The sequence below is a fragment of the Erinaceus europaeus genome, chromosome 12 (assembly GCF_950295315.1).
Source record: "Erinaceus europaeus chromosome 12, mEriEur2.1, whole genome shotgun sequence".
NCBI classification, from domain to species: domain Eukaryota; kingdom Metazoa; phylum Chordata; class Mammalia; order Eulipotyphla; family Erinaceidae; genus Erinaceus; species Erinaceus europaeus.
This window is the reverse complement of record NC_080173.1, coordinates 82,748,581-82,771,720: the sequence shown is the minus strand read 5'-3', so window position 1 is coordinate 82,771,720 and position 23,140 is coordinate 82,748,581. Positions and strand designations below refer to the sequence as shown.

At 48.6% G+C, this 23,140-nt stretch overlaps 1 protein-coding gene across 1 annotated transcript in view; it reads right to left on the bottom strand.

Annotated features, from left to right (window-relative positions):
- Window positions 1-22,123, bottom strand: part of SLC13A5 (solute carrier family 13 member 5) — a 28,389-nt gene extending 6,266 nt beyond the window's left edge. Inside the window, exons 1-9 of the mRNA XM_007521165.3 lie at window positions 21,923-22,123; window positions 16,482-16,610; window positions 15,862-15,998; window positions 12,880-13,067; window positions 10,599-10,767; window positions 8,918-9,040; window positions 5,246-5,461; window positions 4,174-4,274; window positions 3,242-3,360 (exon numbers count right to left, since the gene is read on the bottom strand). Coding sequence (XP_007521227.1) covers window positions 3,242-3,360; window positions 4,174-4,274; window positions 5,246-5,461; window positions 8,918-9,040; window positions 10,599-10,767; window positions 12,880-13,067; window positions 15,862-15,998; window positions 16,482-16,610; window positions 21,923-22,024 — 1,284 coding nt within the window. The 5' untranslated portion in view covers window positions 22,025-22,123. The remainder of the gene's footprint in view (window positions 1-3,241; window positions 3,361-4,173; window positions 4,275-5,245; window positions 5,462-8,917; window positions 9,041-10,598; window positions 10,768-12,879; window positions 13,068-15,861; window positions 15,999-16,481; window positions 16,611-21,922) is intronic.
- Between the last annotated feature and the right edge of the window lie 1,017 nt (window positions 22,124-23,140).

The window sequence follows — 23,140 nt, the reverse complement described above, 5'->3', positions numbered from 1 at the left end:
AGATGTGCCACCACCCAACCTCTAGGCCATCTCATCTATGCTGATGACTTTAGTCTCCATCCTCAATCTGCTGTCTCAACTAGTCTATCACCTAGATTTAAATAGCCACATACTCTCCAGAAATTTCACTCAGATGTCAGATTCAGCACACTCAAAGCTGAAGTCACTCTCTCAAGTCTAGAGTCTGCTTCTTACTCTGAGCTTCCCACCATCCAACTGTCTGAACTCACCACCATCTGTCTGAACTAGAAGGTAGGGAGTCACTCTGGGTGTTTCTTGCTCCTAATGTTAGTTCAGTTATTCACCATATCACCTAGAACATTTCAAGTCCTTCTTCTCTCACTTTCCCATAGTAATTTCTGTCTTAAATTGAAGAATTTGATTTGGGGCATTGGAGTGAGATGATAGCATTCAGAAAGAAAAGTAAAAAATACACAGTATGGGGAGTCGGGCTGTAGCGCAGCGGGTTAAGCGCAGGTGACGCAAAGCACAAGGACCGGCATAAAGATCCCGGTTCGAACCCCGGCTCCCCACCTGCAGGGGAGTTGCTTCACAGGCGGTGAAGCAGGTCTGCAGGTGTCTATCTTTCTCTCCTCCTCTCTGTCTTCCCCTCCTCTCTCCATTTCTCTCTGTCCTATCCAACAATGACGACAACAACAATAATAACTACAACAATAAAACAACAAGGGCAACAAAAGGGAATAAATAAATAAAATAAATATTTAAAAAAAATACACAGTATGGAGGTCAAGAATAGAATCCCAAGAAACCCCCGTATTCAAGAGAGAAGAGAGGAAAAAGCCAACAAAGGAAGCAGAGCAGGAACAATCAGAGTTAGAAGAAAAACAATGAAAACAGTGTATTGAGGGATAGTAGAGAAAGAAACTCAAGAAGAATAGATGGGTATAAGAACCCCAGTGTTCTGAGACTTGGTAAATATAGTGGGTGGTCCTGGAGGTGGTGCAGTGGGTAAAGCACTGGACTCTCAAGCATGAGGTCCTGAGTTTGATCCCCAGCAGCTCATGTACCAGAGTGATGTCTGGTTCTCTATCTCCTCCTATCTTTGTAATAAATAAATAAATAAATAATCTTTTTTTTTTTTTTTTAAAATAAAAGGTGGGTGTGTTAGGTCTTCCCCAGCCTCTGCCCTGTCCAGGTCACCACTACAGACATCAGAGTGATTTTTTTCCAAATGCATATCCAACCAAGTCGTTATTAGGCCTCAATACCTCAGTGGCTTTTCTTTTCCTTTCCTTTGTCCCTTCCTTCCCTCCTTTCTTCCTTTCTCTCTTTCTTTTCAAGATTTTATTTATTAATGAGAAAGGTAGAAGGAGAGAAGGAGAAAGCCAGACATCACTCTGGTACATGTGCTGCCAGGGATTGAACTCAGGATTTCATGCTTGACAGTCTAATCCTTTATCCACTATGCCACCTCCCAGATGACCTCAGTGGCTTTCTTCAGAAGGAAGTCTCACACTTCCTGTATTATATTCAAGACTATTAGGGAACTAACCTCTGCTAACCTCACCAGGATTATCTCCTATAGTTTCCCATTAAGACAGGACATGTTTATTCCTTTACTCCTGTGTCACTACTTCCCAGCATGCCTTTTTAGATGTATACCCTCACTGGGATGTTAAGTCCTCAGAAACAGAGACTGTGTCTCAATCTTCTCCCACACCCTCCCTCCTTATAGGAATGTTTGATGAAGGAATGATGGACAGATGGATAAATGTATGGGCAACTGGATAAACAAGTATCCATTTAACTAGATGGACAGGCTTGTTCATTAAAAAATATTTATGAGGGAGTCGGACAGTAGCACAGCAGGTTAAGTGCAGGTGGTACCAAGCTCAAGGACCGGCATTAAGGATCCCAGTTTGAGCCCCTGGCTCCCCAACTGCAGGGGAGTCGCTTCACAAGTGGTGAAGCAGGTCTGCAGGTGTCTGTCTTTCTCTCCCCGTCTCTCTCTTCCCCTCCTTTCTCCATTTCTCTCTGTCCTATACAACAATGACAACAATAATAACTACAACGATAAAACAACAAGGTCAACAAAGGGGAATAAATAAATAAATAAATATTTTAAAACTATATTTATGAGCCAGGCTCTGTCCTAAATTCTGAGGAAATAGCAATAAACAAAGCAGAGAAAATATGTGCACTATATCATATTCCACACTAATGGAGGGACTATTGCACAAGTGAATGAATGGATAAGTGAATGGATTAGAGCAGCACTGAGTCAGTTCATCCCTCCCACTAGTTCATTTCTTTCCTAGGAGGGAAGGAACTGTGGGCAAGAAAGTTATGTTCTTGAAAGCAGCCCAGGTGCCCAACAACAGATGAGTGGCTGAGAAAGTTGTTGTATATATACACAATGGAATACTATTCAGACACTAAAAATGGTGATTTTACCTTCTTCACCGCATCTTGGATGGAGCTTGAAAGAATCATGTTAAGTGAGATAAGCCAGAAAGAGAAAGATGAATATGGGATGATCTCACTCATAGAAGTTGAAAAATAAGAACAGAAGGGAAAACACAAAGCAGAACTTGGACTGGAATTGGTGTATCGCACCAAAGTAAAAGACTCTGGGGTAGGTGGGGGGGAGAGTACAGGTCCTGGAAATGGATGACAGAGGCCCTAGTGGGGGTTGTATTGTTATGTGGAAAACTGAGAAATGTTATGCATGTACAAATTATTGCATTTAACTGTTGACTGTAAATCATTAATTCCCTAATAAGGAAATATTTTAAAAAATGAAAGTTACATTCCTCATTCTCTCTCTTTCTCTCTGATCTGTTCCTCTTCTCTGTTGCTACAAGCCTAGCTAGAGAGTGATTGTGGACTGTAATCATTGAAAATTGTTCAGCAGAAGAAGAACCAAAGTCAATGGTGAAAAGTCAAAAGACTTACCCAAAATAAATGAAAGCAGAGACCATCATCACCCAACCCCAAAGTAGACCTCACAGTGTCCTCTGTTTCTCTTAACTAAAGAGGGTCACATATTCACTCATTTCTGCAGTCCCTCAAAGAGTATTTTCTCAATTCCAGGTACTCTCCATAGACAATGGAGACAGTGGCCAAGATAGTGGCTTTGCCTTTCAGGTATTTGTCACATGGAGAAGCAGGCACTGACCACAGGTAGAACGCAGAGATACAGGAGTGAGGGAACACAGCACCTCTTTCACCCTCTGGTGAAGGAAGGGGACCCTGGGCTGCCCACAGCTGAAGACATTACCTCACACCCTTTAGCCAGAGCAAATCCACCCCCCAGAAGCAGCACAATTCCCCAGGGCACTTTCTCCTGGACCACCTTCCAGGTCAGCAGGGCAGGAGGGTAAAACGGAGCTTTCCTTTCTGTGAAGAGACAAACACAGATACACATACACAGCCCAGAGCAGCACTGGAAACAAAAATGATATGACCACAGGGAATAAAAAACAAACAAGCATAAAAGCAATGTATTTTTCAGATCTGTAAGTTAGCTACAGCTTTACAATAATTCATACGATCTTTTGGGCATCAATTTGGCAATACTTAATTTAGCGATTTTAAGAGCCTTTGAGACCTGTTACCTTCTTTCACCCCTAGCAACCTCACTCCTAGAAATTTATCCTAAAGAAGAAAAACCCCCAAAGGTAAAGCTATGTACATTGATTTACAATAATGATAACAGTTCAAAATTTCCATGATGTTCTAGATCAGAATGTTTATAGTCCCTGGATACATTATCATGTTGTTATTAGAGAAAATATATGTGAAGACTGTGGCACTGTGGGAAATGTTTATAGTATGACCTTAAGCAGTAACAAAAACTACAACAAAAACTACAACAAAGAAGGATTTGAGTTGTATGCTTTTTCTTTATGTTACAGGCATATGATGCATGTGCTTATTAACAAAACCTGAGAGGAAGAGAAAAGGGGGGGAAATATTGATGCCACTGTGGGACATTTGAAATGTTATTCTATTGCTATTAATATAAGTAAGTTTTCAAAGCAAAAGCACCCAGAGAAGGTCTAGGAAACCCCCTTTTCCAAACTTCTATAATCTAGCTTGCCTTCTTCAATTGGGGGAGTTTTCCCTCTGGGATGGTGGGAATCTCATGAAGATTCTCTGCTGTCAGGGTCCCCAACCCTGAGGAACTGGGAGTCAGGACAGGAGCCTTACCTTCCTCACTCTGACTGCAGAAGTTGAACTTGGGCTTCTCCGAAGGCACAATGAATAGCAAAATGGCCACAAAGATGGCCACAGTGGCATCAGTGGCATACCTAATGGGGAGGAGCACGTGGGATTTCAGCCACAGCTGCAGTCATTGAATAGCCGCCTCACCCCCTGACTCTAGCAATTGTGTGTAAGGGCTGCTACATGAAGCAAAAGATCTCACCAAGTGTGAGAACTGGATCCCCAAAGGCCAAGGTCAAGAGCAGAAAGCTTAAGCTGAATCCTGGCTGGGAACCAAGACACCCATGTTCCTGGCCTGGCTCTGCCATCACCTTTGAGTGACCTGAGCAGCTCCCTTCCTTCTGTCAGCACCACTGCTCCATAAGTGGACTATACAACATCTTGTCCACCAGAATCTCTTCAGTTCTGGGTTCACCAGGGTTGTTACAGGGACTTTGGTCCTGACCCAAGGAGACCTTCAGAACGGAATAAACAGTACCAGGCAGCTGTCTCCCTCCTTCATGTCCTAGGACATGAAGTTTCTCAACCTTTCTCCTATTCTGTCCACATGACAGCTTACCTAAGAGATAAACTACATGTACCCCCTTCTGCTGAGTTTTTGTCAAAAGAAGCTTCTGGACTCCCACCATGTGTGGACTCAGAAGGACTCACCCAACTCTGAAGGGAGACAAGATAAGAAAGATGGCAGTGAAGAGGTGTAGAAACCAGAGCTGTGGGAGTCCTATCCCTCTCTCTCTACCACAACAAAGCTCTCTCTACCATAGCCCTGGCCATTTTGCTGGTCACATACTTTCTGCTGGGCCTGCTGGAGCAGAAAGGAGTCATAGGAACATAACTGTGGTCTTGTTATGAATGCCATTGAGGAAAAAAATGAATGGGAAGGGAGGTAACTTAGCAGTAGAGCACAGGTCACAGATATGAGACTATGAATCCATCCTTATATCACATAAATTGACAAAACAGTGCTCTGGTCAGTATCTCTCATTAAAAAAAGTCATCAAAGCAACAAAATTCTCCAGAGCTTAAAGCAGGACAGAGAAGCACAGTGACCACTTACTTTGTCTCGCCCTCTGACCAGGCAAGTGACATCCAGCCAGGCATGAAGCCGGGGTCTCGGGAGAACCACAGGACCACCAGCAGGAGGAAGCACAGTAGAACATTGACCTCAGCAAAGGAGAAAGGCCCCAGCTTCCGGTACTCCTCCTGCAGCACCTCATAGGCGGCCTGCTGGCTCGTCTTGCTCTCCACACCACAGCCCCAGGTCTTCTTAAAACTAGAGAATGCCAAGAGGAGAGAAGGTGGGGCAGGTTGGTTGGCTCAGGGGCTGGTGTGAGAGAAGCCTGAACAGTGGGCAGCTGAACTTGGGAGAAAGTAGGTAGAAGGGACAGGAAAGAGGGGACAGGCAGGATTAGCAGAAGTGAGGCCATCACTGGTAGGGAGCAGGGGGCACCAGACTAGCTGCCCCTGTCATCAGGGGAAAGGTTATGAGGAGTGAAACCACATCCAGATGGGACTAGGGCAGCCTCATGTGCTTGAGTTTTTTCTCTTCCCACTATGATTCAAAGCACCATCCAACACAGCACAGTTTTAGTCTGATTTCTGGGCTAATCCTGTCTGGTAACAATTTTGCTGGCATGAAATGCATGAAAGGGGGTCCAGTCCTGCTGCTGGAGCTCCATAGGGTAGATGGGCACATTTCAGAGTCAAAGAGAAGCAGGGGGAACCTGAGCTCCTCAGTTGTTCCATTCACAGCAGAGGTTGGAAATATACCATGCGTGAGGATCTGGGGTCAAGCACCTGGTCGCCACCTGTGGTGGTGGTGGTGGGGGGGGGTTTGGTGGTGGTGGGGGGGGGTTTGGTAGTGAAGTAGTGCTACAGATGTCTTTTCTTCTTTTTCTATCTCTTCCTCACTGTCTCTCACCTCTATGAAAGAAAGAAAGAAAGGAAGGAAGGAAGGAAGGAAGGAAGAAAGAAAGAAAGAGAAAAGAAAAAAGGAAAGAAAAAAATCACCAGGAATGGTGAAGCCATGCAGGAGCCAAGTCCCAACAATAACCCAAGGGGCAGAAAAAAAATCTGAGGGGAGCTGGGTGGTAGCACACCCAGTTAAGTGCACATAGTATGAAGCACAAGGACCAGCACAAAGATCCCGGTTCAAACCTTTGGATCTCCACCTGCAGGAAGGACACTTCATAAAAGGTGAAGCAGGTCTGCAGGTGTCTATTTTTCTCTCCCCCTCCCTACCTCCCCATCCGGCACCAAGCCCTAGCAATAACCCTGGACACACACACACACACACACACACACACACACACACACACTCACTCACTCACTCACACGCACACAAATGTTGCTGATGGAGGCTGCATCAGACTGGGTGAAGAGCTGCTCAGGCTCTTGGCTGAGTTCCCAGGGGGCTGAGGTTCACCTCTGGAGGTTGGCAATGTCACCCTGTGATTTTGGGGCCAGGCCAGCTCACCCTGCTTGCTCTGCCAGAGAAGTAAGTATGCCTCAGGGATTCAGGGCATCCTCCCATCAGATTGAGGGGAGGCTTTATAAACTGGTGCCCCAACACTTGGCTGTATTTAGGTTTCAGAGGTCAAGGGCAGCAAACTTGGGTTTCCCCAATAGGGAATTATTATGCATTAAATTGTGTCTCCTCGCCAAAAAAAAAAAAAAAAAAAAAAAAAATCACATGCTAAAACCCTAACAACCAAGGCAATGGCATTAGAAGGAACCTTTGGTGGTAGTTAGATTTAAATGAGGTCACAAGGATGGAGCCCACATAAAGGGATTAGTGCCCTTATAGAAAGGGAAAACTAGCAGAACTTGTGCTTATTCTTTCCTCTATAGTACAAAATAAGAAGATAACTTTCTGGGGACCGGTGGTGATGCACCTGGTTGAGTGCACATGTTACAATATGCAAGGACCCTAGTTCATTCCCTGGTCCCCACCTGCAGGGGGAAAGCTTTGCAAGTGGTGAAGTAGTGCTATCTCTCTGCCTCTCTACCTCTCTATCTCTCCCATCCCTCTCAATTTCTGGATGTCTCTACCAAATAAATAAAGATAATTTTAAAAAGAAGGCAGTTTTCTGCAAGCCATGAAAGAAGACTTCACCAGGAACCAAATCTGCTGGTACCTTGATCTTAGACTGCCAGCCTCTAGGATTGTGACAAATAAATGTTTACATGTAGTACAAGCTGCCCTGAATCTGTATTTGCTGTGGCTGTTATAGTGGCCCAGACTGACTTCGACAGACAGTTCTGGGCAGGCCACCTAAGCCCACTGCCTCAGCTGCCTCGTCTGAAAACTTGCAACTATCAGTGCACTTGCCTTGCAGACTGGATGTAAAGGTGCATTAAGTCAATAGATGCAGAGTGCTTACTGTGACCTTTGGCACTTGACCAGCACCCAGAAATGTGTTGATGTTAATACTATTGCCTGAAGAGGAGACCTAGATGCCACAGGTGCTGGGCAGGGTTCCAGAGGCTAGGCTGGCCGGAGGAGCATGAACCAGTGAGCAGGACTTTGGTCATGCAGCAAGTTCGAGAAACAAGCAGCTGCCCTCACAACCCCTTTGTGCTTCGAGCTGTCCACCCTCTCACATGGGGCTGCCATGTGCCAGGGCTGCCTACTGCTGGCCGGTCACTGCTGTAACTGCTCTGACCATGCAGTGAGCTCTTTCAGTGAGAGTTTTCAAAAAGAGTTCCTCCTTTAGAAGCAAAGGAAAGAGACAAACATTTCCGAGTATGTAACTCCCAGTTAGAGAGAGAGAGAGAGGCAGTGGGGTACCTCCTCCCTCTAGCCACACAGACTGGATTTTTTATGTGCCTCGAGCTTCCTGGGAATGAAGACACAGGGCACACGGCTCACAGATGGGAACCTGCAGTGCAAGAGGGGTCACGGGTCACCTTTGTACCATAGATAAAAGTGTGTCTTTTAAAGAACAACTTTTGGGGGCATTTGGCAGTTACACGTCATGGTTACTGTTCAAAGTCTGATCACTGTCAAAGTTGACTATTTATTCACTTTCCCAAGTGCTGGGAACAGGGAGGTAAATTTTCCAGAACCCAGCAGGTCTCTGGGAACATTGTAGGCATTCAGGACAGGTCAAGTCTGGGCTGAACTGGACACTTTCAGGCCATGACCTGGCCTCGTGGACACTCGCAGCCAAAGGAAGTGGGGCCAGAATGTTGACTTGCTCGGAATGGTCTCATCTATAAAAGCTTTGGCTCGGACTGATGGCACACCTGTTCTTCCTCTCAAGGCCTTGAACTGGGCTGGGAACAGAGGACAGAGAGGACCTGCCACAAACCCAGAGGAGGGGCAGTAGAGAACAGGTGGCACTGGGACATGACCACAGGATAAGCAGAGAGCTGTGATGTACCCTAAGGAGGCCCACAGGCACAAGAAAACATTCTTCCAGAGGTAGAACAGAGGAAAGGCAAAGCTGCAGAAAGTAACACTGAGGAAGCAGCATTTGAAATGACCCTGAAGGCAGAGGAGGTCAAAGACAGGAAGGCAGGGAATGACACTGCAGGCAGGGGGAATAGTGGGTGTAAAGGCACAGTGACTATTTTGGAGCAGCCAGGAAGGGAAGGGACAATGAGCAGATGGGCTTGCAGAATTACACAGGGCCAGAGATGAAGAACTTTACAGGCTCATCTTCTGAGTCCAAGGGGCTACTTCAGGGGTGTGGCAGGGGGAACCTCGTAAATAGCTCAGACTTACCTGAACTTCATGTAAGTGCACTGGAGCCACAGCCAGGCGAGCAACAGCATGATCAGCATGTTGGGGAAGGCAAAACCAAACCAAGAGGCGAAGTTCACGGTGTCTTTGCTCTCAGGAAACAGTCTGGAGGGAGAAATACCAGTCCACATTGCTTGTGGGCATTGGGCTGTGGAGAGCTTGTTGGGTCCCAAGGCTAGAGGCTGAGCGGCAGCCCTACCTTGAGAGGTGGGCCAGAGCAGGTGACACTTGTGGCCCAGCCACCTATGCCAAGTGCCTGGAATTATCTCAATAAAGTGAGGACCCCTGAATGTGGCCAAAGAGTAAGACAAGCCTGAGGAGTGACCAGCTGACGCTGCAATGGGTCCAGGCCCTGCTGAGCATCGACTGCAAGGCATGGATGGCCCTTCCCTCTAGAAAAACTGCAGCTTAGAACACACATAATTTGGCTGACAGCCTTGGAGGGTCCATGGATGCCTCAGAAACTCCCCCTGTGGGTTTCTGCAAAGAGCCCTCTTAGGGAAGCAACCCTCAAAGGCTTCCCAGACAAGCCACTTTTCCCAGAGGAGTGTCAGGGAGGACTGGCAGGCTGTCATTATAGGAAATGCTCCCAGAATCAAAACTGCTGCTTACCAGAGCTCAAGTGTCTGCCAGGCCCAGCTCCAGGCCTGTTCTGCCCCCTCCCAGAGGTCCTGGATTCTATTCTGCGGGGATGGGCATCGTCATCCTTTGTACCTTCCCTCTGGACCACAAGTTTGTGCCCACCTTTAGTAAGGTGTCTGCCAGACCTCCCAGAGAGCCCCCACCCTAGGAGTCTCCTTCCCTCAATGATCCAAGAACATCCCATGGGAGGGTCTAGGCACCTCTGCTTCTGTGATCCCAGACCCACCCAGCAAGGAGACCAGGCAGAAAAATGGGGCTTGTCCAGGCTGATGTCCCTGTGTCACCAAGGAAGATTAAAGCCTTCCAGATCACCTCTGTGGTCAGCCTAGGACTTCACGAGGGCATCTATCATAAGGGACCAGAAAGATACCTCGCAGAGTATAGTGCATGCCTTGCCATGGCTGCTGCCCAGGTTCTAGCCCTGGCACCACATGGGAGAGCCACAGCACTGGAAAAAGTTCTAGTGCTATAAGTGTCTCTTCTCTTTTTCTGTCTCATTCTCTCTGCCTCTCACTCTGAATGAAAAAGCAGCCTGGAACAGTAAAATCACATATGATTAAGGCCCCACTTTGACAAAGAGAGAGAGAGAGAGAGACCCCTTTGTGTCATCTGTAGCTCCCCAGCATGACTATCCCAGAACCATTAATAACCAAAATTGCTGAATCAGATCCAAAGGGAGCCATCTTCAAGGCTGTTTTCTGTTAGTTTTAACCAAGAACCTCGCAAGTCAAACCACCTTGTCATCTCTCCTGACTCAGACTTAAGCCATGTTCCCATCTGAGTGAGACTCCTGAGACCCGGGAAAAAAGCCAGGACTCACTCCAGAGCAGCAAGTAGCCAGGCTTGTGGCTGCTAGCTCCTACCCCAAGGGGACCTACACACACACACACACACACACACACACACACACACACACACTCCCATTCCTGCATCAGGACCCAGCCAAGGAGGGAGGAGTAAATGGGGCCCTTAAACTCTAGGGCCAGGAAACTGTCCCCAGAAGACATGCCTGGTGACTCACTCATGCATCTGGCCCAAGAGCACCACGTTGGGCCCCGTCCCAGTCAGGGTAGCCGTGCCTCCGATGCTGGCTGCATAGCAGATGCACAGGGTCATGGCCTTACATATGCTCTTCCTTCCTTGGTCCTCTTGCTGCCCAATGGCAGGGTCTTCGAAGGCCACTTGGTTCCCTGTGGTGGGCACACCCCTGTGAGCAGAACCCAGCCTGGGGTCCACTGCCCAGCATCAGCTTTTCCCACCACTGTTCACCTGCTTCCGGGCTCTGCTGACTCCCTCTGCAGTCTCCTCCTCAGCCTTAGCTTTCCCCATCTGCTTAGCTCTTTTCCTAAGGCTTCACTGAGCTCCTGGATGCTCTGTGCAAATTCAGCAACTTCAGAAACATGCACCTTCTTTCCTGCCTCCCTCTGACGGCTCAAGCTATTCCAGCCTTCTGGAGGGTGTCCAAATCTCTCTCAGATTCCCCCTCCTTTTTTCTTATTACTTTTTTTTTTTTTATTAATGACAGAGTGTAAGGAGAAAGAAAACTAGTGCATCATTCTAACACATGTGATACAAGGAAATGAACTCAGAATCACCTGCTCGAGAGTCCAACACCACATCCACTATGCCATGTCCAGGCAGCAGATGTCCTCTCTTTCTGGTAAATTCTCTTGGTATCTGGTTTACAGTGCTCTGTGCCTACTATGGGGCCTCTTTGCCCCATCCCTCTGGGATCCAAGAGCACACAGTTTGAGTATGTATGTTTTATCTCTGTAGCCTTGGGTCTGACCTCAGCCAAGCCCTGAGCTCCCCTGTGCTGGGCCCTGGGGATGAGTCAGTGAGCATGGCATTCAGGTTTCCTTGAATAGACCTGAGACAGACAGCCCCAGTACTTGACTACAGGACTCTGATCTATTCTGACAAGGCCTCCCTCACAGAGTAAGAGTAGCAAGAGATGAAGAGTCCTGGGGGGGGGGGGGGGGGGAGTAAAAGATACCCGAAAGCATATTCAAATGGATATATGTTAAATCTTATGATTGGCAGGAACCAAGGGTGGGGCCTTGCTATAAACTCTTCTAAAAGATCTTTTACACAATAATAACACTGCTATGGCATAGGAAAATAGCACTTTCTAAGTATGTGTCTCTATGTCCATTTAAAAAGCTACTCTAGGTGCATAATTCTGGGATCAATAAGTACAGGGTATAGATCCCCTCTTCAGGTGTAAACAGGAATTTTTGCTCTAGGGAAAAGTAGGAAGAACTCACAAGTAGTAAGGAAGGTAATTTGTTTTACTTAAAAGAAAATTCCTTCTATGACTACAGGTCTCTGAGAATTATCTTTCAGAAGAGATTTCATTGCTCATACGAGTGTTGTGGCCTATTGATAAAAACAATTTTGTTCACTTTCTTGTCTTGAAAAAAAGTGGCCTTAGCTTTTTGCAATACTTGAATAACGTGTATACTCGCACAGCATTATAGACTCATAACTTTTCTGCAAGAAGTTTAAACTTACATCTTCTTTTACTACCTTAAGAATACTAGTGAATAAAACAAGAGAAAATGATAGAAACTACAATGATGTTTAATGCAAATTGTAGGAATTTACATGTTTACAAATCATCTTAAACTTGGTTGTGCAGCAACTCAATAAAATATCTTTGTATTATAAAAAATGTGAAGAAAAATGTAAACTGATGTAAAGGGGGTACTGTCATTTTAACTAACCTATGTTTAATAGCTTTTTCTTCCAGACTTTGCAAAGCCTTCTTGGTAAACACACTGCAAAGCATTCACTGCAAAGGCGGCTCAGCCTCTGTGTGTGTACTGTATTGTGCAGACATGAAAAACAAACCCATTTACTGTGTATGTGTAAACAGCCTGGTCAGCAGGCCATTTTCAGCCAATATTCACATCCAGTGCAACTTTGCACAGAAGACTTAGGGTGTGGTTTGTAAGTATGATCTGTAAAATAACTGGGATCAATCCCCATGTATACCTGTGTAAATAGATTTGTTAACTGAAATGTATTTAAAAAAAGATAAAATCTGTAAATAAACTGATTTATAAATTAAAAAAAAAAACTACTCTAGGAAGCAGGGAGTTGGCCAAAGCATTACTTTTTAAACCAGAGCACTGCTCAGCTCTGGGTTATGATGGTGCCAGTGATTGAACCTGAGGCCTTGGAGCCTCAAGCATGAAAGTCTTTTGCATAACCATTAGGCTATCTCCTTGACCCAGCCAAAGCTCTTGGCCACAGTAGGCAAGACTGTCACAGTGACAGCGCCCTGGCCAGTGGCTCACCTGGAAGCTCACTAGTCTTGCCCTTGTCCACCAGCTCCAGGGCACCCAGATTGGTCTCTGCAGTCATGTTCGTGGCCTCCATCTGCTGCAGCATGGCCTCCACAATGGGCACCATCATGGCCGTGGTGGCCGTGTTGCTGATCCACATGGACAGGAAGGCTGTGACACCCATGAAGCCCAGCATCAGCCTGCAGAAGAGGGACAGGGAGGAAAGCCAGAGAGTCCCCCAGCCCCTGAGGAACAACTGGGGCCAGTGACCCTGCAGAGTGTCAGGGGCCAGGACCAAGGTGCTGAGACCATTCAAGACTGGGTCATCAGGTTGTAGCTTTGGCACCACCTTCTCTTTTTCTCATCCCTTCTTCCTTGTGCAGTTTCACCACTGCTAAATCCACTGGCTTCCAGGATCACCATGAGGCTTTTTTCTGATGCTGCCATGGTTCTAAGGAAGCTCAAGCTAGCAGGGGTTGCACTGGCATCCAGATGACCCCAACGTGTGGGTGAGACATAGCTAGACTAGAACAGCCATGTATACAGAAAAAAAATCCCCAAATCCTACTTCTCTCTGGAAGCCCCCCCCCCCCATGCCAGGCCTGCCTCTCCTCTTAGATTCAGAATGGCTATGTAAGAAGTGCCTTTGGAAGTAGGAAAGCTAGGGAGGGACCTGAAGAAGCTGGGCTCCCTCAGGGCTCTCTGCACACACACTTTGCTGTCCCTCCACTCTGCAATGAACTAGACCAAACAAATATTATTCAGGGGCTATGTTCCCTTCTTTTACAATACCCTATCTTCCACCTGTGTCCCTCACCTGCCGTCTACTTTACAAAACTCTCTGTGTTCCTTCAAAACCCTCTGGAACAATGTCCTTTCTCTGTGGTCTCACTCCCGTTACACAAAGAGGGGCTGACCATGCCCCTTCTGTCTCCCTCTAACACTGGCTGGTCTTAGAGGGCCTGTTTCCCTTGCCTGCTCTCTCCTTAGATGGTGAGCAGGGTCTGATTCTCTGTGTCTGCCATCTACTGAGCACAAGGCCAGCAGCAGACAACTCTCAGGAGGGGTGGCTACCTCCTGAGAGTTGTACACATCACTCTTGGTCTCCATGCTACATCTCTGTGCTACACTCCTCTTCAGGGCCACTGACAGGCACAAAGAAGGCCTCTTAGTGCTACCCTGTGTCAAGGCTGAAGGGTGTTCGTGCCGGTGGACCACAAGAACAAAGACTGGGATCCGGGCTAGAGGACAGTCTGAGTTTGCATGAAAGATGTTTTCAGATGATGCTTCTAGGCACCAGGGGTCCTTCATCTTATAGGTCACTTCAGAACAGACAATGCCAGCAACTGTCAACAGTCAAAATCAAGAAGAAACAGAGAAGCATGCTGGGGACTTCCTGGACTTGGGTCTAAAAGCTCTCCTTCCCCTCTCCTGAGCAAACTCCAGAAAAGTTAAGCATTCAGAGTGCTGAGGTTCCATACTTCCAGAACAATGAAGAGAGGGGGATCTAGGTGGTGGCACACCCACTTAAGTGCACATAGTATGGAGTGCAAGGACCCGCGCAGGGATCCCGGTCTGAGCCTCCAGTTCCCCACCTGCAGCGGGGACATGATCACAAGCAGTGAAGCAGGTTTACAGGTTTCTCTTCCCCCCTCTCCCCTCCCTTCTCATTTCCTCTCTGTCTATCCAATAAAATGGAAAATATGGCCACCAGGAGTAGTGGATGTGTAGTGCAAGTACCAAGCCCCAGTGATAACACTGGTGGCAAAAAAAAAAAAAAAAAAAGTGAAAAGAAAAGAAAAAAAAATGCAGTAGCTTCTGATGTGACTCCATAAACCTTGGCTGGATGGAATGGATGCTGTAGTAGGTGACAGATCAAGGGCACCTGCATGCAGGCCAGGGCCTGTGTGTGACTGGATGAGCTGACATATTGTCAGGGATTTACTGTGAATTAACTAACCACTGTCTTCTGGGCTGAGCTGGGACATGCCACCACAGAGGGAACATGTTGCCTCAAAAGAAAGTTGACCTTGAGTTTTCTAGGAGGCCAGACCTTGGACAGGCTGGTCTAGTCCCCATGTGACTGGCAGCAATCACCTGCTCCTCTCTGGCTCATTCCTTGTCTGGAGAAAGTCAGTGGGAGGAACACTGTCCACTCTCAGAGAAGTGGTGAGCGTGAAATGAGGTGAGCGAGAAGCCCCCAGTGTTGTGCCTGCTTGGTATACCCAGGGGCTTCTGATGGTGTCAGTCCCAGAGTTTAGGTGGCAAGGGCCCACGATTAGTGTGTGTGTGGGGGGAAGGGGGTGTCTTGAAGAAGAGTGAGAAAATGAGATACAGGGTGATGGGGGGGAGGTGGCACACCCAGTTAAGCACACATAATACTATGCACAAAGACCTGTGTAAGGAGCCAGATTCAAGCTGCCCACCAGCGGGGGGGGAGGGGGTCTGTCTGCTTCACAATCAGTGAAGCAGGTCTGCAGGTGTCTGTCTTTCTCTATCCCTCTCTATCTCCCTCCCCACCCCTCAATTTCTCTCTGTCCTATTGAATAAAATGAGAAGAAAAAAAAAGTGATGAGGGGGACAAGGAGGTAAGCTGGGGGGAGGAGGATAAGTGTGTCTGCTCAGGAGGGATTATCTAACTGCTCCCCCAGAATTGGAGAGCTGAGCATCTCTGTCCTGCTCCCCCCTCCCCCCCTCAGATCCAGGCTGTATTCACCTGGCTTCCCATGGAGCCCTTCAATTCCTCCCTACAGAGTTATGGACACATAGGCCTCTGGCTCACCAGTCCCCTCTGATTCAGAGAACCTTCAGCCAAAGCTGCTTCCCACTTCCCAGGACTCTGTTCCCCCAGCTGAGCTCATCAGATGCTCCACCCAGGAGTCCACCTGCCTCAAGCCCAGGCAAGCCTGTGGCCAGGTCTCACCAGGAAGGTCCCCCACAGGGCCCCCTCCCCAACTCTGGGGCCCCATAGTGACAGTGAGAAGGTGTAATTACTGTGCAGGCTTGGCCCCCACCCAGAGGAGCGTGCGCAGGGCGATCCTCTTGTGCAGGTTCCAGCGCTCCACGGCCACGGCCACGATAAGGCCACCCACAAACAGCATGTTGGTGTCCTTCATGTACTGAATACACACCTGGAGGAGGGCATGGAGGCCCCGTCAGGGCTGCCTGCTGGCCACACACTGCCTAGATCATCTAGGTCCCGAGAGACAGGTGAACTGACTTTAGGGAGAGCTTGGAGCAGGGATAAGGGTCAGCTGGGTAGGTCTGCTTCTTTTCTTTCTTTTTAAAAAATTTTTATTATTGGGTAGAGACAGAGAGAAATTGAGAGGGAAGGGGAAGACAGAGAGACACCTGCAGCTCTACTTCACCACTCGTGAAGCTTTCCCCCCTGCAGGTGGGGACCAGGGGCTTGAACCTGGGTCCTTGCACACTAGTGTGTGCGTTTAGACAGGTGTGTCATCGCCTGGCCCCGGTAGGTCTGTTTTCATGCCAGAGAAAACCCACAAACAGGGTTGCTTTGGGCCCCCCAAGACCTTGGCAATTGAGATAGGCTTGTTGAATGAGCTGGTGGGAGGAGCACAAAGCTGCTAGTTCCTCCATCCTTTTCTGCTCACCTGCTTGGAGTCCAGAATCTTCAACAGTGGGAAAAGCAAGACAGGCATGAGGGAAGTGACGGCCAGCGGGATGACTTCGGTGCACCAGTAAACGGCCATGAGGATGATGACGTAGGCACACCTGACGAACTAAAGAGTCATCTCTGAGACCTCAGCCAGCTGCCATGCCCCCAGCTCCCCACCCCCACAGCAGCTCATGGGGACTGCCAGCACAAATAGTATCACCGGCAGTCTCGCGGTCACCCTGTTCCCCGGGCCCCTCCAGCACAGCCTTCAGTGAGGAGAACACAGGATACATTAGGAGACTCCTGCCCCCTTACCTTACTACTGTGTGGTTTTGGGCAAACTCTTTCATCTTCCTATCTCTTGTATCTTTCACCTCTCCAAGGGGGAAGAATAAAAAGGGAGACAAAGAAAAAGGAGTGCGGAAAGTGGAAGAAGGAGAAAAGAGAGTGGAAGAGAACTTAGAAAGAAGGAGGGAAGGGAGAAGAAAATACCATTTTAATGACCCGACCTAAGAATTAAAATCATTGGGGCCAGGCAGTAGCGCAGTGGGTTAAGTGCACATGGCACCAAGTGCAAGGACTGGCATAAGGAGCCCGATTTGAGCCCCGACTCCCCACCTGCAGGGTGGATGGATTCACAAGCAGTGACGGAGGTCTGCAGGTGTCTATCTTTCTCTTCCCCTCTCTGTCTTCCCCTCCTCTCTCAATTCCTCTTTGTCCTATCAAAAAACAATGACAGTAGCAACAACAACAATAGTAATAACAACAAAGATAAATAACAAGGGCAACAAAAGAAAAAAAATGGCCTCAGGAGCAATGGATTCGTAGTGCAGGCACCAAGTCCCAGCAATAATCTTGGAGGCAAAAATAAATAAATAAATAATAAAAAGAATTAAAATAATTCTACCACCAAATGCAATTCTTGTTTATTTTAGAAACATGATGCATTTTCTCTAGATTTCCAGTCAGTCTTACTTCCTTCCCTCAATACACTATCATTGTTCTTTAAAAAAAATTTTTTTAAGATGTATATGTGGTCATTTTTTTTAGTTGACTTGGCTTTTTAAAATCTTTACTTTTAAATTGTTTTATTATTTTTTTATTATTGGATAGAGACAGAAATTGAGAAGAGAGAGAGATAGGGAGAAAGAGAGACAGCCAAGACCTGCTTCACCATCTTCCCCCCTGCAGGTGGGGTGGGAGTAGGGGGTCGAACCCAGGTCCTTACACATGGTAATGTATGCACTCAATGGGTGGCATTAATGCCCAGCCCCTCTGCCCAATTATTTATCTCCTCCCAAATAGGAACTTGCCTGTGGGAAGAGGCAACTGTACAGTCTAACTGCCCCAGACTTTGCAAAAAGGCCTTTTACCCCCCCCCCATGCTTATGTGTATAAACCCTAAAAAATTCTTTCCTCTTTAAATTACAGAGTTCTTCTTTGTTCTATTATTCCCTCCTAAATGGATTCTCCCTTACTGAAGATTATATAACCTCTCAAGAATGACCAGATGAAGAATTCTATTTATCTTACATATGAGCTTCCATAAGCAAGTAATTGAAGTGTGCCTTTATTTGTGGGTAGGCACCTTTTGTCATGTTAACTATTTCCCAGCAGGACAGACTGGAAGGGTAGAGAAAGATCAGAACCCCCCACCCCATACCTGAGACTCAGTAGATGCTCAGCAAAAGCTTATTAGAAGAATGGACTAGCATTAACAGAGCAGTGACAACTTTGCTGGAAAGATAAACATACCTGGACACTCGGACTACTGTGATCCGGAAAAGCACATTTTATAGCCACAAAACAAAGCACAAAGACGTTGAGATTCTTTGCCTCCATTGTGCTGTCAGTCATAACAAAGAAAAATCAAAAAATAACCTTCTCCCTACATCTCATGAGGTCCCCAGGTCATCTCTCAGATGACCTAAATGGAAGCTCAGAACAAGATTCTCAGCTTCAGCTCAATTGATATTTTAGGCTACATGACTTTTGGTTGGGGGAAAGGCAGGCCAGCTTGTGTACTGTAGGATATTTATCAGCACCCCCTGACAAGATGCCAGGAGTACTCTCTACAGCTGTGACAACAACAACAACAAAAATGTTCTCCAGACTTTATCAGTGATGATTGAAGTCCCTGGCCAAGGCAAAACAGCAGCGAGGTTAGATGGCCAGCCTTTGGCCTTAGGTGTATCCAATCAATGTCTACTGTCTATTTCACTTGGCCTTTGGCAGATACTAACTTCTCTGGATCTTGCTGTCAAGGATGAGAGCTCAAAGAATGATCTCGTCTGAAGGCAATCAGAAGGTACATTGCAGAGAATTATAAAACAGTAGTACTGTCTAAAAATCAGTCTCCTCAGTATCATACTGTGTCTCTGACAAAATATGTCTCTACTTCCAGCCCTGGTCCCTCTCCCCACTTGTTTCATGTTCTTGCCTATACACTGAAGACTTTAGAATACCTACTGTTAACATACAAAGCACAGACAGTGCTCAGTAATGTTTTTTTTTTTAAAGGCTCTTTATTCATGACAGGAGAAAGAATCGTTTCTGTACCTCACCTTTTTTTTTTTCCTCCAGGGTTATTGCTGGGCGCAGTGCCTGCACCATGAATCCACCAATCCTGGAGGCCATTTTTCCCCCTTTTGTTGCCCTTGTTGTTGTAGCCTCGTTGTGGTTATTATTATTACCATTGTTGATGTTGTTCATTGTTGGGTAGGACAGAGAGAAATGGAGAGAGGAGGGGAAGACAGAGAGGGGGAGAGAAAGATAGACATCCGCAGACCTGCTTCACTGCCTGTGAAGCAACTCCCCTGCAGGTGGGGAGCCAGGGGCTCCAACCAGGATCCTTAAGCTGGTCCTTGCGCTTTGCGCCAGGTGCGCTTAACCCACTGCACCACCACCCGACCCCCTCAGTAATGTTTTTATTACCTAAACTTAGAAACAGGAGGTTGTCCAGATAACCTATAAAAATAGTAATAATATTAAAGGCTAACAGCTTCCTCACCTCTAGGGCATGATTAGGAAAAAGTTCCTAGAGAAATTCCATACTAGTCAGCAAATTTAAACCCTTCTTCTGGAAGAGTACCCACAACGTTAGAGGAGAGAGAACAGGACCCACCCGCAATGTTCAAGAAGTCTGGGCAGAGGGTGGTGTTCATGTACATTGAGATGAGCTCTGCCTGCAGAAAGGAGCCTGGTTCCTCATGGATAAGTGGAAAGCACATGTCCACTGCTGAGAATGGGCTGAAAAAGCACTTAAAGCTGATGTGACAGTGGACAGTGGTGTTCAACAGCCAGCACTTAGCACAGGGCCTTGACATTGTGGGGCTCAATAAGCACAATGACTACACAACTGAATAAAGCCACATATAATTATTAATGAGTGAAGGTGCTCATGGCATGCTAATGAAAAGATGTGTGTGCTACAGAATTTCTACTTTATACCTTCCAGACTTTTTAAGATTATTTCCTACAACCGTCACAAAATAATCAATATAGTCATTGAGGTGCAGGGTAAGAGAAGGAAGCCTGGAGGGGGCAGTGCCCTGGGAACTGATGTCTGTACTGCCTTGGCACCCGGGCTGCCAAGGTCTCATTGGCTCCCCTCACTCTGCCCCTGAGCTGAGTAGCTCTGGGCTCCTTGCACAGTGAGCAAACTGGTCATGGGTGGCAGGGGCAGTGAGTTCAAAACAGAGACACAAGGGAGGAAAACAAGAAGGGGGTAGGGTTGCAAGCTCCCAGTCACCTGACACGAAGGGAGGAAAGCAAGAGAAGGCAGTCTTTGGAATGACTTTCATTCATGTCTCCTATCCATCACCACCACCCCATCCTGACTTCCGGTTGGAAGTTAATGGCGTGCATACACTCTCGGATGGCGTGCATACACTCTCGGAGCTGGGGGTGGAGCTCTAGGCTCACCTGCCTGCGTATGTGCATGTGTGTAAAGGTGTGTGTGCAGCAGGGTGGGGGACTCAGTCATGCTCTCCCAAAGCAGGAAGGTCAGCCGGGCTACTATAATTATTGCAGGGCACCTCACTCCCCACCCGTGGAATTGAAATCACAGCTCTCCTGCCTGTCTCCTGCCCACTGACAATAACAACTCAAATCTCCTCCTACGGAAAAACATGGCCGCTCCCTGTTGGCGTGGCAACTCAAGAGCCACCACAGTTGGATCAGCTGTACTTGGCCTAGCAAACATCATATACTCAGGTCACCCAAGGGCTCCTGTCAACCTCATCTCGAGTTCAGATATAATCTCTTCGGGCACCCAAAGTCATAATGTATGGGAACTTTGAACCACCTTGCCCCAGTTGTACAGATGAGAACAGCAAGGACCAAAGAGCACAGGGGCTTGTTGGCTAAAGTCACAAGGATGGGTGAATAGTGGAAGTCCCAATGCTCCTCACCCAAGGGCACTCCTCCAGGACTGGCCCCAGAGCATCCCCCAAAGAGTTCCTCTGTTTCTCAAACCTGCGGGGGGTGGGGGGGTGGGGGGCAGGAGGGCAGGGGCTCCCCAGAGGTTTCCTGTCTGGGCTGAGAGTGAAAGGGCTGAAAGAGGGAATGGGGAATGAGCAGCCAGCAGCCACAAAAGGCTTCAAAGGGTTTGAGCTTCTGCCAAACAGGCCTTGCACAGCCCAGCTCAGCCAAGGCCAGGATTCAGGGTCCACCCCTCGCCTAGCAGCCGAGGCCATTCATTCTCTTCCTCTCTCCCAGGAGCACGAGGAGGCCAGGGCATGGGGCACCAGCTTCCCTGCAACTCTGGGTCCTGCCACCCAAGGCGTGAGCTCTGGGAATGTGTTCCACCTCCTGCCACCACCACAGCAGGGAGCAAGAGAAGCAGGCCAAACCCGAGCTGCTTTTCAGACAAGCAAGCAGGATTCTGACTAAGCTGTCGCTTCCTGGGGTTCACAGCAAGGGGAAAGAAAACGTGAATCACAGATAGGGAAACTAAGGCTCAAAGAAGAGCCAGGAAGTGGCAAAGGCAGCACGCAGGGTTCACGTCGGTGATGATCTTTTCATTTAGGTTCTGACTGAAGACGTATTCTCTGAGGGAAAGGACAAGAGAGGGAGGGGAAGAGGAAAACCACCGGGCTCTGACAGCAACAGGTGACTGACTGGGTGGATGGGTGGGTAGAGGAAAGGAGAGAAACAAGAGTACCCCACCCCAGAGATTCTGAGCTGCAGGTTGAGCCTGTGAACGGGCTGTGTGAGCGAAACATATGCTAATCTCTAAATTAATGCGCTTGCAGGGCGATGCTTCTCTGAGGTCTGTGAACCCCGAAGTTGAGGTATCCTGTGCCCCTGGAACCCCCCAGAGGAAATTCTGCCCCGAGCGGGGGTGGGGTGGGTGGGGTGGGCGTGCGCTCCGGCTCAGGGCTCCTGGGTTCAGTGCCCGCGGTTCGCGGAGCTGGCCTGAGACATGGGACTGACCTTGGCCGGCATCAGAATGATGAGAGGAAGCAGCAGTAGTGGGGTGACGAACAAGATGATGAAGGACTTGAACTTGGAGACATAGGTAAGCGCCGAGGCCATCGCGCGGGAGGAGGGAGGAGGGAAGCGGGCGGGAGAGGCGAGTGAGGGACAGCCAGAGGCTCCGCAGGCTTAATAAGGGGCCACAGCCCCTGGGCATGAGGGGGCGGTGGCAACTCCGCCCCCCACGGTGGGGCCTCCTGCGGCCCCGGGGCGGGGCCACCCTGCGGGGTCTGTGGGTTGCGCCTGCCCACCCCACCCCACCCCCGCCACCCCGCGGCGGAGGGAGGTCCTGTGGACTCGAGGGCTTCAGACCCTGAGGACTCTCCGAGCCTTTCTTCCGTGCGCCCTGACAGCAGGCGCACCCCGGGGCGCACTAGGCGGCGGCACGGGCGGCTCATTCATTCTGACAGCTTTGGCGTGAGGCTCCCTCCTGCCCCGAGCCTGCCGCTTCCCGGGCTCTGCCAGCCGCCCAGATGGAAAGACTTCATCTGCCGCTAGGTCTCTCGGATCCATCTCTTCAACCTCTCCTTCCTACCCCGTCTCTGCTGCTCCCTTGCATCCCATGCCGGAGGGACCTCTCGCGGAGACCACCATGCCCCACGCCCTCGGCACGGCCGGCTTCTCCTGCTCAATTCTCGGCTGGTTTCCGTTTGAGCCCCACCGCGTTCTGGTCTCAGGTTTTCACCACCACCCCCCCCCCCCCAACACCACACACACACCCGGTCCCCGCGCTCCCTCTGCCTCCTCCCAGCGCTGCCGGGACGCGATCCGGCGACCTCAGGCGCCCGGATCTAGGCGGCTCTCGCCCTCCAGCGGACACCTGCGTACCATGCCGCCGCCCGGCTGGCAATGCCTGTCTGTGCCTCTTGAGGACACTGCACTGAGTCCTCCTCAGGCCTCTGGTGCCGTTCAACAGAAGGAAATGGAGGAGGGGGTTTTCAAAGGAGGGCACGCAACCAAACCTGAGCTCATTTGTTCGAACCACCAGCCTACACACTAGTGTTAGGCACTTGTTCTGTACTGAGTCTTGCTTTTGGGAGGTGGAAGAGGATGCGGCTCTGGAGACATTAGGCTGCAAACACCACTGACTCTTATCATCTCCTTTTTTCCTGTCCCCTCTGCGGTCTGCTTTTCTTCTCATTCTGCAAGCTTTCTTTCTTAGCCCGGCTTGGGGCT